This window comes from Prinia subflava, chromosome 19 (genome assembly GCF_021018805.1).
Source record: "Prinia subflava isolate CZ2003 ecotype Zambia chromosome 19, Cam_Psub_1.2, whole genome shotgun sequence".
NCBI classification, from domain to species: Eukaryota; Metazoa; Chordata; class Aves; order Passeriformes; family Cisticolidae; genus Prinia; species Prinia subflava.
The window spans coordinates 12,094,039-12,106,041 of NC_086265.1; the positions used below are offsets into that span (position 1 = coordinate 12,094,039).

The window sequence follows — 12,003 nt, forward strand, 5'->3', positions numbered from 1 at the left end:
GGGGACAGATCTGGGAATGAGGGAGTTGTCACTATGGCTGTGCCTAGGAAGGGACAGATTGGGGACAGAGGAGTTGACACTGGGGCTGTGCCCATGGAGGGACAGATCTGGGGTCAGGGTTAGGCCTGGGGGCAGGGCAGCGATGGCCGCGGTGGCCTCGCAGTGCCACCTGGTGGCTCCGGGCACGTGACGTGGCAGCCGGGGGTCCCGGTGGAGCGGGGTCGGGCATGGGGACACCCGCACGTCCCCTCTGCTGTCCCCACGGGGGGACTCGCTCCCCGCCAGCCCCCACGGGCCGGTGCCACCCGCTGCCGCCAGTGCAAGGAGCTGTGCTGGGGTGTCATGGGGGGCTGGCAGCCCACGGGCAGGGCACGGGGCAGGGACACGGCACGGGGACATGGAGACGGGGACAGGAGGCAGCGCAGTGATCTGGAAATGGGACATGGCAGAAGGACCTGGAGCTGGAGTGGGGCCACAGCACCGGGACAGAGCTGGGTCACACCATGGGGACATAAATCCAGGGCAGGGACATGGCATGGGGACCTGGAGCCAGAGCAGGGACAGGAGCAGGATAAGGGGATGTGAAGTTTTAAGGGGACACAGAGGTGGGACGGGGGCCTGAAGCCCCCCCAAGGAGCCCTGAAGGGGCTCAAGCCATCAGACAGGGGGTGAACACCGTGGGGGACCCCAGGGCCGGGTGGGTGTCATTTAGAGCCTTGGGGACAAGATCCTGTGGAGCCGAGGCTGGGCCCCACATCTGTGTGGGGACACACACGGGCACCACCCGGTGCAGACCCCCCTGTCCCCACCCCAGGCCCCCCCGGGCCCGGGCGCCGCCGCAGCCGTGTTTAGTCTGAGCAGGAGCGTGGGTGACCTTCGGCTCCTGCGGCACCCACGAGGGTAAACAGCACGTGGACCCTGCCTCAAGGACACCCGGGGGGGCCAGAGGGGTGGAGGTGACCCCAAGGGGCACCCATGGGCGGGAGTCCCGGGGGAGCGCTCCAGCGCGGGGTGGTCCTGTGTCCCCGCAACCCACAGGGGACAGGGTGGGGAGTCCCGGGGTGCTGCCACTGCAGGGACGGTCCCCAGACAGACAGACAGACTGTAGGGCCTCTGGGTGGGGACCACCCGCACACACCCATGCACACACACACACACACACACACACACACACACACGGCCTCCTTGCACGCCCCAACACAGGGACCACACACACGCACACACACATGGCAGAGCAGCTGGAAGAACAGCAGGATTCAGACAGACAGACAGACGGACAGACAGACAAAGAGGCAGACAGGAGGGTGGGTGAGCACACGCCCGGGCCGCGCACACACACGCAGGCACACGCAGGCACAAACATGAACACACATTCGTGTGCGAATCCATGGGCACACAAGTGTGGATTCTGTGTGTATAAATGCCTGCAAAACAATGCACAAACGCCAATTCTGCGTGCACACGCGTGTGTAAATCCACAAGGATGCACACGCAGGGTCCCACACGCGTGTGTCCCCACGCTCACATCGCTCCCCGATCGCCCCCACGGGGACCAGCCCCGCAGCCGGGCCCAGCCCCGCATCGCGCCCCCTCCCCCCGCGCTGAGCCCCCCCGGCCCCCACCTCCCCCGGCCCCCCCTTCCTGCCCCCCCCGGGCCGGTTTGTGCCCCCAAACCTCCCAAATTGCCCCCCGCACCCGTGTCCGCCCCGCCAGCGGGACCCCTGTGCCCGCGGGGCGGAAGGAGGGGGAGCAGGCGGCGGGGCAGGCGGGGGGTCCCTCCTCCATCCCTCCTCCTCCTCCATCCCTCCTCCTTCCTCCTCCCCTCCCCCGCCGCCCGCTCGGTGCCGGTGCCGGTGCCGGTGGCCGGGCAGCGCCGAGCCCCGCGGAGCGGCATGGCCGGGGGCCGGGGGTGCTGCGGCCGCCCGGCCCTGCCCGCAGCGCTGCCCGCAGCCCTGGGGCTCTGCCTGCCCCTCTGCCTGCTGCTGCCGCTGCCCGCCGCCGCCTGGAGCCCGGCCCTGCTGCCGCCCGCCGCCCGCAGGTACCGGCACGGGGATGCGGGCACCGGGGGCAGCATCGCCTGCCGGGGGTACCGGGGGCTGTGGGTACCGGGGGGCACCAGGCACGGGCAGCTGCGGGTACCGGGTACCGAGTGCTTGGCACCAGGGGCGCCAGGGACCCGGGAGCCCCGGGCAGGGGACACCAGGGACGTCGGGATGTGGGCACCTGGGAGACTGCGGGGATCTGTGGTACCGGGGGTCCGAGGTGTCAGGCGTGGGGGCATCGGGCGTAGGGAGCACCAGGCACGGGGTTCTGTGGGTACTGGGGGGCTCTGTACCGGGCGGAGGGCACCATGGACCGGGGGGCAGCGGCTGCTGGGCACTCCAGGGAGGGGCTGTGTGGGCCGTGGTGCTGGGGCGGGGAGGGCTGGGGGTACTGGGGATACTGGAGCTGGCTGGCCTTGCTGGGGCTGGGAGCTGCTGGGGCCAGCAGGACTTACTGGGGGTCTAACTGGACTTACTGGGGGTGTCAGAGCCACCAGGCTTAGCAGGGTGCCGGGAGGTGTTGGGGCTACTGGGGCTGCCTGGGCATTTTGGGATCCTGGGGCTGCCTGGACATACTGAGAACGGGACTACTGGGCTTACTGGGGCTATTGGGATGGACTGTTGGGGCATTCTGGCATTACTGGGACAGCTGGGGCTGCCTGGGCTTATTGGGATACTGGGGCTGCCTTGGCATGCTGGGACTACTGGGAATGCTGGGCATACTGGGAGTGCTGGAGTCGGTGAAGAGTGAATGTCCCCAGCCCCGGGGTCCTGCCCATCCCCTGGAGGGGCCGGGTCCGGGGGTCTGTGGGTGCTGTGGGGGGCCGTGGTCCCTGTCCCGCCGCAGTGGCAGGGGGTGCTGGCAGTGGGGGGGTTGTTTACAGGAAACCCTCGGGTCTGGCCATGTCTCCGGCACCGGATTGCCGGGACCTCCCGGTTCCGCTCGGCTCAGTGAGGCGACGGGCAGAAGCCGCCTCATTTCCCCTTCCCCTCCCGGCCAAGCCCAGGAAGCCCCCGGCGCCTTGGCACAACCCTGCCGTGTCTCCCCGGGACCCCCCAGGCCAGCACCCAGCACCCCCGAGCCCCCACCCCATCCCCCCCGATGCATCGCTGGGATCCCACGTGCCCAGGTCGGGGGCACAAAGCCAAGCGGCTGATTTTGGGAATGGGAGGGGGATTCGGAGCCAAACCTGGTTGGGCTTTGCCCCGGGTGGGCGCAAGCCCTGGCAGCAGAGCCCGGACCCCCTCGGTGCCAGTGTGGTGCCGGGTGGGCCGGGGTCATGCCAGGCCACGGCGGCGCTCACATGCCAAAGCCTGCCAGCTCCTGCCCTGCTCCTGGGAGGGCATTCCCCTTGGGAAACGAGCTGGGACCCATCTCCATCCCATCCCAACAGGCATTCCCACTGCTGGAGCTGGCACCGCCCGGGAGCTGGGTGCCCCTCCAAGGGGGACGATGCCACCCGGGACCCCTGGGCATGGCAGGGTGGCAGCAGGAGCGTGGCCACAGCCCCGGCGGGCTCTGCTTCCACAGCCCTGGCACGGTGCCCGCCTGGGACGCTGCCCAGCCGGAAAGCCCTGTGCCACCCCGCTGTCCCCCCCGCCTCCGGCACCTCCCAGACAATTGTCCCCCCGCGGCGCCCGCTTGTCCCTGCTGCCACCGCCTCCCTCCTTGCAGCGCTGCAGCGGTCCCAAAAAGCTCATTTTTTGACCCAAATTGTGCAGCCTTTGAGTTTGGAGCTGCCGAGGGTACGGCGAGTCCTTCCCGCCGCAGGGATGGGGACACTCGGCATGGTGGCACTGGTGTGTCCTGCTCTGCAGGGGGAAACTGAGGCTGGGGTGCCCGGGGAGGGGGTGGGCAGAGCCTGGCATGTGGGGCAGAAGAAAGGAGCCTTTGTGTGGGGTGGGCTGGGGTTGTGGGGGGGCTCCGGGCCCCGCTCCAGGCCAGCCGGCGCCAGCGCCATGCCGGGAATGCAGCAGGAATGTGGGGCCCCAGCTCCCCCCACGTGTCAGGGCAGGGCTCCCCATGGGCACCCCAAAAACTGGGGACAGGCATCTCCCAGAGTGACAGTTTGGGTGGCAGCACCCCCACGGTGTCCCTGCGGAGGGGCCGGTGACATCGGGGCTTCCCCTTCCAGCAACTGGTGCTCCTACACGGTGACACGGACGGTGTCGTGCCACATCCAGAACGGGACCTTCCTCCAGAGGGTCTTCCAGGGCTGCCGCTGGCCCCTGGCCTGCAGCGGGGGCAGGTGAGCGGGGCCACCGCAGTCCCCTGGGGACAGGGACAGCCGGGATGGCCCGGGATGGGTGTGAGCGCCGCCCCTCTGTGCCGCAGCTACCGCGCCGTGGTGCGGCCCCTCTACAGGGTGACCTACAGGACAGTGACGGCGCTGGAATGGCGCTGCTGCCCCGGACACGCTGGGGCCAACTGCCAGGAAGGTGGGAGCTGGAGTGGTGGGGGTCCCGTGCAGGGTGGGGAGGGGCAGCCAGGGGCTCTGGGACACGGCCTGGGGTGTCACTGGGGGGGTGAGGAGAGGGTGGGATGGATGGATGGATGGATGGATGGATGGATGGATGGATGGATGGATGGATGGATGGATGGATGGATGGATGGAGGGATGGATGGATGGATGGATGGATGGAGGGATGGAGGGATGGAAGGATGGAAGGATGGATGGATGGATGGACGGATGGATGTTCCTGTATATAAACGGCTGGCTGTGCCCATGGATGGACAGATGAGTGGCTGGTTAGAACTTCCTGGGTGGGTGAGGGAGTGTCCCTGTGTGTGGATGGATGGACAGAGATCCCGGTGGGTGAGGCAGTGGATGGACACACAGGGGGACAGGAGTGGGAGGGCAACGGGCTGTGCCTGGGGTGGGAACTGAAATAGCTGATGGATGGGGCATGGGTGGATGGACAGATGGACATTCCTCAGCATGGCAGTGCCCACGAGAGCTGTGCAGCCCCACACCCACGAGTGGCCAGGTCTGGGTGGGCAGTGGATGAATGGGTGTGAGGCTGTGCCATGCTTGGGGGGACGGGCGCTGCCGGCTCCTGACAGGGGGGTCTTTGTCCCCGTTGTCACCACATCCTCCTCCTCCCTATCCTCCTCCTCCTCGTCTTCCTCCTCCTCCTCCTCCTCCCTCTCCCCCAGGACCCCACTGCGGGTCCCAGCCCAGCCCTGGCTCCGTGGTATCCAGGGCTGTGAGGGCAGTGTGTGTTACCCAGGGCTGGGGACACCCTGGGGTGGCACCGAGGGTCTGCAGGGCAGTGGGTGACACGGAGGGCCCAGAGGCAGCTGGAGCAGTGCTGGGGGAGGCAGGGGTGTTCTTCCTCCCCCTCTTTCTCCCGCTCTTTCTCCCCCTCCTCCTCCTCCCTGCGTGCTTGGCCGCCTGCCCCACATCTGGCCCCACTTAGGGCTGTCCCCTGCAGCACGGCGGTGGCCGTGCCGGGGTGGGGTGACAGCGTGGGGGGGCTCGGGAGGCCACCTCTGCTGCACACACCGCTTTCCTGCCGTGCTGGGTGGCCCCAGGATGCTGTCCCCAGGATCCCTCGCTGAGGACAGGGACTTGGACTCTGCCGAGGGTGTGGATGTGGGCAGTGTCCCCAGGATTGTGCCCCCGGTCCAAAGCCACCCCCAGAATGGGGCTGGGGCCGTGGGGGTGTTTGGGGAGATGGGGTTCAAGGCTGGGGGGAGGATTTGGGGGTGGCTGGGGCTGGGTTTGGGGATGAGACTGGGCGGGGTGGGGGGTGATCATGGGGAGATTTGGGGGATCTGGTTAAGGACCATGGGTGGGTCTGGAGGGCTGTTGGTTGGAGGATCAGGTGAGGGTCATGGAGGGGTTTGGGGGGCTGGTTCAAGACAATGAGTGGGTTTGGGCGACCCTGATTTGGGGTTATAGGTGGGACTGAGGGTCTGAGGCTCACCCAGAGCAAGGATGGGGCCCTGCACCCCCCAGTCTGTTGGAGGGAAGTACAACAGGAAGGTCTCCCACAGGAGGCGATGCCCCACAGGGGGGTCCCCCGGTGCTGACCCCCCTTTCCTCGGCAGAGGCTCACACCCTCCTCACCCTGCGGGACACCGGGCGTCCCAGCGCAGCCCCGCGCCGGCCCCCCCTGCACCCCACGGCCTTCTCAGGTGGGTCCCTCCTCAAACACGCTGGGGTGGGCACAGAGGGCCAGGTGCCCCCCACCCCATCGCCTGTGCCCCCCATTTCCCCCGCAGGGTGCCTGAACTGCAGCCGTGTCGGGGAGCTGACAGCCCGGCTCGCCACCCTCGAGGCGCAGGCAAGTCCCACTTTGGGGTCTGCCCTCCTCCCCCTGCACCCCCCGAGGGGCACAGCAGCCCTGGGGGGGGTCACCTTGTGTCCCCTGCTGTCACCCACCCCCGCTGTGTCCTTGCCAGGTGGCCCGGCTGGCGGTGGCCGAGCCCCCGTCCCCAGCAGCACCCAAAGGCAGCGCCCCGGGCAGGGCGCCCGAGGCCGGGCAGCTCTGGGGGTCCCCGGCGGCCCGCGGGAGCCCCGGGGATGACGGTAAGGCAGGGTGACAGTGGCACTGCCAGGCACAGGGCTGGGGACGCACCTGGCTGTTGGCAATATCTGGGGAGGGGGTGCGGGACTCCTCACTTTGGGGAAAAAGTGAAGCTGCCCCACCCCAGCTGTCCCCAGCTGTGACACTGAGCCACCCGCGGGGACAGACAGCTCTGGGGAGGGGGTGGCTGGAGGTTGGGACCGGGTGGGAGTGGGGGGCACCCCCGAGGGTCTGTCCCCGGGGTCTCCTCCTCAGGGTGCTGCTCTGCCGCAGGGAGACCCGGCTGGAGGGGACCCCCCGGCCCCAAGGGTGACGCGGGAGGACGGGGACCCTCGGGAATTCCTGGAGTGAAGGGTCCGGTGGGGCCGCCAGGTAAGGGGGGTCTGTGTGGGGGGGACCCCAGCCCGGTGCCTGGCCCAGCCGAGCCCCCCTTTTCCTGGTGGGCAGATCTTGGGGGGTCCATGCAGCAGTTGGGGGGCTCAGAAGGGCTCCAGCGCTGCACAGCTTCAGGCACACCCCATTCACCATCCTCTTCCTCCCCACAGGTCCCCCCGGCCCCCCAGGACCACCCGGCCGCGATGGAGCCACGGGGCTCCCTGGGGAGAAGGGGCTACCCGGGCCCCCCGGCCCCCCGGGCCCCCCTGCCCCTGTGGGGCCAGCGATTCCTCGACTGGCCGAGCCCAGTAAGGGGGGCTGGGCTGGGGGGGCCCCTCCAGTGTGACCCCAAGAACGAGACTGGGTTGGGGCAGGCTGGGTTGGGGGGGTCTGAGCATCACCTGGGCTGGGGGGATGTGGGGACCTCCAGGGTGTCACTGGGGTCCCAGGGATGAGGTGTGGGGCACTGGGCAGCACTGGGGACCCCTGACCAGGATTCCAGGCATGAGATGGGGGGCATTGGGCATGGCTGGGGACCCCCTGCCAACTCAGGGGTCCCAGGGATGAGGTGTGGGGCACTGGGAACAGCTGAGGACCCCCTGCCATCATTGGGGGGACAGGGATGAGGCACGGGGGAGAGCAGGGGAGGGGAATGTGTTCCCCCATGTCCCCAGGTGATGCCAGGGGCCGCGGGGGGCCTGGCCCTAAACACCCCCTCCGTTCTCCCCCCAGGGGACCCCGTCCTCTCCAACACCTTCACCGAAGCCACCAGGAGCATCGTGGGTCCCATGGGACCCCCTGGACCCGTGGGGCCGATGGGTGAGGGTGCCCCCCCTTCCTTTGTCACCCCCCAAGGTTTTGGGGTGGCCTGGTGCGGGGCTGAGCTGTGTCCCCTCTCCTTGCAGGTCCTCCCGGGCCCCCAGGCCCCATTGGTCCCCCAGGGCCCCCAGGACCCGATGTAAGTGCTGGGGTGGGGGGCACGGGGGGGGCTGAGCCCTGGTGTCCCTCCAGGGCTGATGTCCCCCCCTTGTCCTCGCACAGGGCAGAGCAGGAGCACCCGGGGCTGCCGGGCCCCCCGGGGACAAGGGGGACAGGGTGAGTCCCCCCAGCCCCGCACTGTGACACCAGCTGGGGGGTGCCAGCCCCAGGGGGGTCTGGCCGTGCCCCCCAGGGGTTCGGACAGGCTCTGTCCCCCCACAGAGTTCCCAGGCCCACCCGGGCAGCTGCTGGTGTTCCCTGGGGTGGCTGTGTCAGAGTGGGGTGGCAACACAGGGGAGCGGTTTGGGGCCACCTCTGCTCCCCTTTCCTGCTGGGTGGGCCTGTCCTCAGGGTCCCTCTGTGGGCACAGGGAGCTGGGAACCCACGGGGTGTGGATGTGGGCAGTGTCCCCAGGACTGTGCCCCCCCTCCAAAGCCACCCCCAGACTGGGGCCGGGGCCATGGGGATGTTTAGGGGTGGGGTTCAGGGCTGGGGGGAGATGTGGGGCTGGGTTTGGGCTGGGATGGAGGGACCTGGTGTGTGGCCATGGGGAGATTTGGGGGGGTCTGGTTCAAGGGGGTTTGGGGGTTTTGGGTTGGGGGGATCTGGTGTGGGGTCTGCCAGCACCTCCCTTGCCGGGGGTCTGGCCATGCCCCCTGGGTGCTGATGGGCTCTGTCCCCCACAGGGTCCCCAGGGCCCCCCGGGCGGCCGCGGGCAGGACGGGGTGCAGGTATGTGGGTGGGTGGGGGGTGGGGGGTTGGGCAGCCCCCCGTGCCCTCTGCTGCCAGGCCCCCTCCTCTCTGTGTTTCAGGGCGAGCCGGGCCCCCGGGGCGAGCCGGGCGACAGGGGCACTTGGGTGAGTGGCACCGGGGACAGCGGGGACAGCGGGGACGGGAGGGGAACGCGGGGCTGGCAGGGGTGGGGCTGGGGGGCAATGGGCACGGGGGGACCCCAACACCCTCCCTGCTGTCCTCTGCATCTCATCCCTGGGACCTCAATGATGTCCGAGGGTCCCCACTTGTTCCCACTGCCCCACAGCTTGTCCCTGGGTCCCCAGTGATGGCAGAGGATGCCCAGCTCTGCCCAGTGCCCCACACCTCATCCATGTCACCCCAGGGATGTCCTGGGTGTCCCCAGCTCTGCCCAGTGCCCCACACCTCATCCATGTCATCCCAGGGATGTCCTGGGTGTCCCCAGCTCTGCCCAGTGCCCCACACCTCATCCATGTCACCCCAGGGATGTCCTGGGTGTCCCCAGCTCTGCCCAGTGCCATGTCTCATCCCCAGCACCCCAACGGTGGCACTGGGTGTCCCCGGTTGTGCCCAATGTCACCTGAACAGGGTGATGGGGCACAGGGTGGGCTCAGACCCTCCTGGGGCAGCCCCCCTCCTCCCCCTGGTGTCATGGTGAGTTGGGGGGGTCCCTGTGTCCCCTCTGTGTCCCCCCCCGGGGGTGGCCTGGGGCCATGTGGGGTGCAGCACCCCCAGCCCATCCCTCTCTTCCCCAGGGGGAGGGTTTGCACCAGCTCCGCGAGGCGCTGAAGATTTTAGCGGAGAGGGTTTTAATCCTTGAAACAATGATTGGGCTCTACGGTGAGTAGGGGGACGGGGACCCCCGGGGTGACCCCCACCCCTACCAGCGGGTCACCAGGTCCCCGTGACGTCATGGTGGCCCTTGGCTCACTGGTGTCATGGAGCTGCAGGCAGGGGCCCCTCGGCAGCCCCTCCTCATGCCATGGGGGGACAGGGATGGCAAGGGTGACCCCCTCCAGGGGGTGACCAGACCCCCATGACGTCACGGTGTCTCTCAGCCATCATGACATCAGCTGTGCATGATGCCATCACCCTCATGGTTGCACCATGACCAGCACTGGGGATCTCTAAAAGGAGAGGCCACCAGGGTCCCCCCACCCGGGCACCCCAGGGTCCCCCAGGCACTGCCCACCTCGGGCAGGGACACCTGTGACAGTCTCAGTGCTGGGGACAAGCTGATGGCCTTCTGAGAAGGTTGGGGACAGATCCCCTCATGTTTTGGACGGCTCTGCGTGCTGGGGGATGGCAGAGGGAGCACCCCCAGCTGGGGACATCAGTGTCCCCTGGACAGGTTGTGGAAGTGTCATCCCAAATGTTGGCGGACTCAGCGTGCTGGGGGTGGCAGAGGGAGCACCCCCAGGTCAGAGACATCAGTGTCCCCATCAGGGCTCTGTCAGGGACATCAAGCCAGCAGCATCTGCCACAGGGCCAGCAAAAGGGACCCCCTGTCCCCACGGACCTGCAGGGATGGGGGAGCTCCCAGCCCCACTCCTGAGATGAGGAGGACCCTCCTAGGAGACCTGGCACCCCCTCCTCATGCCCTGGCACCCCCATCCCGCTGGGGCTGCACCCCTGCTGTGCCATGCTGTGCCACCCCTGCCGTGCCGTGTCCCTGCGCCGTGTCCCCACCCCGTGTCCCCATCCCGTGTCCTCGTGCCGTCCCCGCTGTGGGGCCAACGCGCTCCGCTCTGCTCTGCTCTGCTCTCTCCCTCTCCCCCAGGCCAGTAGCTTCCAAACCCTCCTGCGGCAGCAGGCCCGGCTGGAGGTCCTGGCTAGAAGGGTCACCTTGCTGGAAGCCATCATCTGGCCAGGTAACCACCCCTGCATGAGCCTGGAGCACCCCCGGGAGCGGGCGTGGAGCACGGGGGGCTGGAGCCACCGGGAACAGGGCACCGGAGAGCTCCAGGGCCACGGGAGAGCTGGGAGACCTGCTTGGATTGAGAGGGGCAGCCACAGAGATCTGCTTGGACTGAGAGGGGCAGCCATGGCAATCCGCTTGGATTGAGCCATGCAACCATGGAGAACCTCTTGGACTGAGAGAGGCAAACATGGGAATATTCCTGGACTGAGAGGTGACCATGGAGAGCCTCATGGGCCAAAGGAAACTCCGGAGCTCTCCAAGGTTTAAGGGAGACCATGGAGAGACCCTCTCACTCCAGAGGAGCCCATGGAAACCCCTCAGACCAAGGGGACCCATGGAGGCCCCCCCAGACCAAGGGAAACTCCAGAGACCCTCTGGAACCAAGGGAGACCTTGGAGCCCCTCTTGGATTGAGAGAGGCAACCATGGAGCTCCTCTTGGGCCAAGGGACAACCTGGAGCTCCCCAGGGCTCAAGGAGATCCTTGGAGAAGGGAGACCATGGAGGCCCTCTCAAGGCAAGGGAGACTCACAGGAGACCATGGGGGGACCCTCTCGGGCCGAAGCAGCTCCCAGAGCTCCCGTTGTCCCAAGGGACCCCCGGTGCCAACCCCCCCCGTGCCAGGGTGCCCAGCTGGGGACAGCGGGTGCCCCCCACCCTCATCCCCCGCCCCCTCCCCATCCCAGCTGTGCTTTTCCACAGGGCTCCATCCGGGGGTGCCAGGCAGGGGTGCCAGCTGGGGGTCCTCGGGTGGGTGTCCCCAACCCCTGGGGACACCTAGAGCCACAGGGGGGGCGATGACCCCCATTTCTGTGGGGCGGAACACGCACAGCCCCCCGCGCCGATGTGGGGGTTTTGGAGCGGGGAATGACCGCCACCCCCGACACGCCTCTCCTCTCTTCCCGCAGAGCCAGAGCCCGGCTCGGGCAGCGACGCCCCCGGCACGGCGGCCCCCGCGGTGCCCCGCGGCAGGCGGGCCCCGTCCCCGTACCGCATCGTCAGCGCGCCCCGCCGGGGCCCCCCCGGGCCGTGACAGCGGCGGGGCTCACCCCGGTCCCCCCGCCGTGCCGCCCTGGAGAGCGGGACGGGCTCACCCCGGTCCCCCCGCCGTGCCGCCCTGGGGAGCGGGACGGGCTCTCCCCGGTCCCCCCGCCGTGCCGCCCTGGAGAGCGGGACGGGCTCACCCCGGTCCCCCCGCCGTGCCGCCCTGGGGAGCGGGACGGGCTCACCCCGGTCCCCCCGCCGTGCCGCCCTGGGGAGCGGGACGGGCTCACCCCGGTCCCCCCGCCGTGCCGCCCTGGGGAGCGGGACGGGCTCACCCCGGTCCCCCCGCCGTGCCGCCCTGGGGAGCGGGACGGGCTCACCCCGGTCCCCCCTCTCGGTGCTACTGGCGGCACGGCACC

General features: G+C 68.9%; 1 protein-coding gene across 9 annotated transcripts; it reads left to right on the forward strand.

The window, feature by feature from the left end:
• Window positions 1-1,810: 1,810 nt before the first annotated feature.
• On the forward strand, window positions 1,811-11,785 carry EMID1 (EMI domain containing 1). 9 transcript variants are annotated; one of them, XR_010082696.1, is made up of 16 exons: window positions 1,811-2,038; window positions 4,178-4,291; window positions 4,378-4,481; window positions 6,043-6,183; window positions 6,271-6,332; window positions 6,451-6,577; window positions 6,849-6,947; window positions 7,121-7,258; window positions 7,683-7,769; window positions 7,856-7,908; window positions 7,992-8,045; window positions 8,615-8,659; window positions 8,741-8,785; window positions 9,437-9,521; window positions 10,462-10,552; window positions 11,509-11,557. XR_010082696.1 is itself a non-coding variant. In XM_063416019.1 (15 exons), the coding sequence occupies exons 1-15, from the start codon at window positions 1,893-1,895 to the stop codon at window positions 11,631-11,633; spliced, it is 1,425 nt and encodes a 474-aa protein (XP_063272089.1). In that variant the 5' UTR covers window positions 1,811-1,892; the 3' UTR covers window positions 11,634-11,785. The 9 variants fall into 9 exon arrangements, 7 of the variants coding, with proteins under 7 accessions (XP_063272089.1, XP_063272091.1, XP_063272088.1 ...); XR_010082697.1 differs by having other exon boundaries at window positions 11,515-11,547; XM_063416019.1 differs by lacking the exon at window positions 10,462-10,552 and having other exon boundaries at window positions 11,509-11,785.
• The last annotated feature ends 218 nt before the right edge of the window (window positions 11,786-12,003 follow it).

Excerpts from the sequence above, each read along its gene's own strand:
- EMID1 (XM_063416018.1), top strand. The coding sequence starts at position 1,893 with ATGGCCGGGGGCCGGGGGTGCTGCGGCCGCCCGGCCCTGCCCGCAGCG. Across the intron at positions 6,948-7,120 it reads GGGTCCGGTGGGGCCGCCAG|GTCCCCCCGGCCCCCCAGGA; the intron begins GTAAGGGGGGTC and ends TCCTCCCCACAG. Across the intron at positions 8,660-8,740 it reads GCGGGCAGGACGGGGTGCAG|GGCGAGCCGGGCCCCCGGGG; the intron begins GTATGTGGGTGG and ends TCTGTGTTTCAG.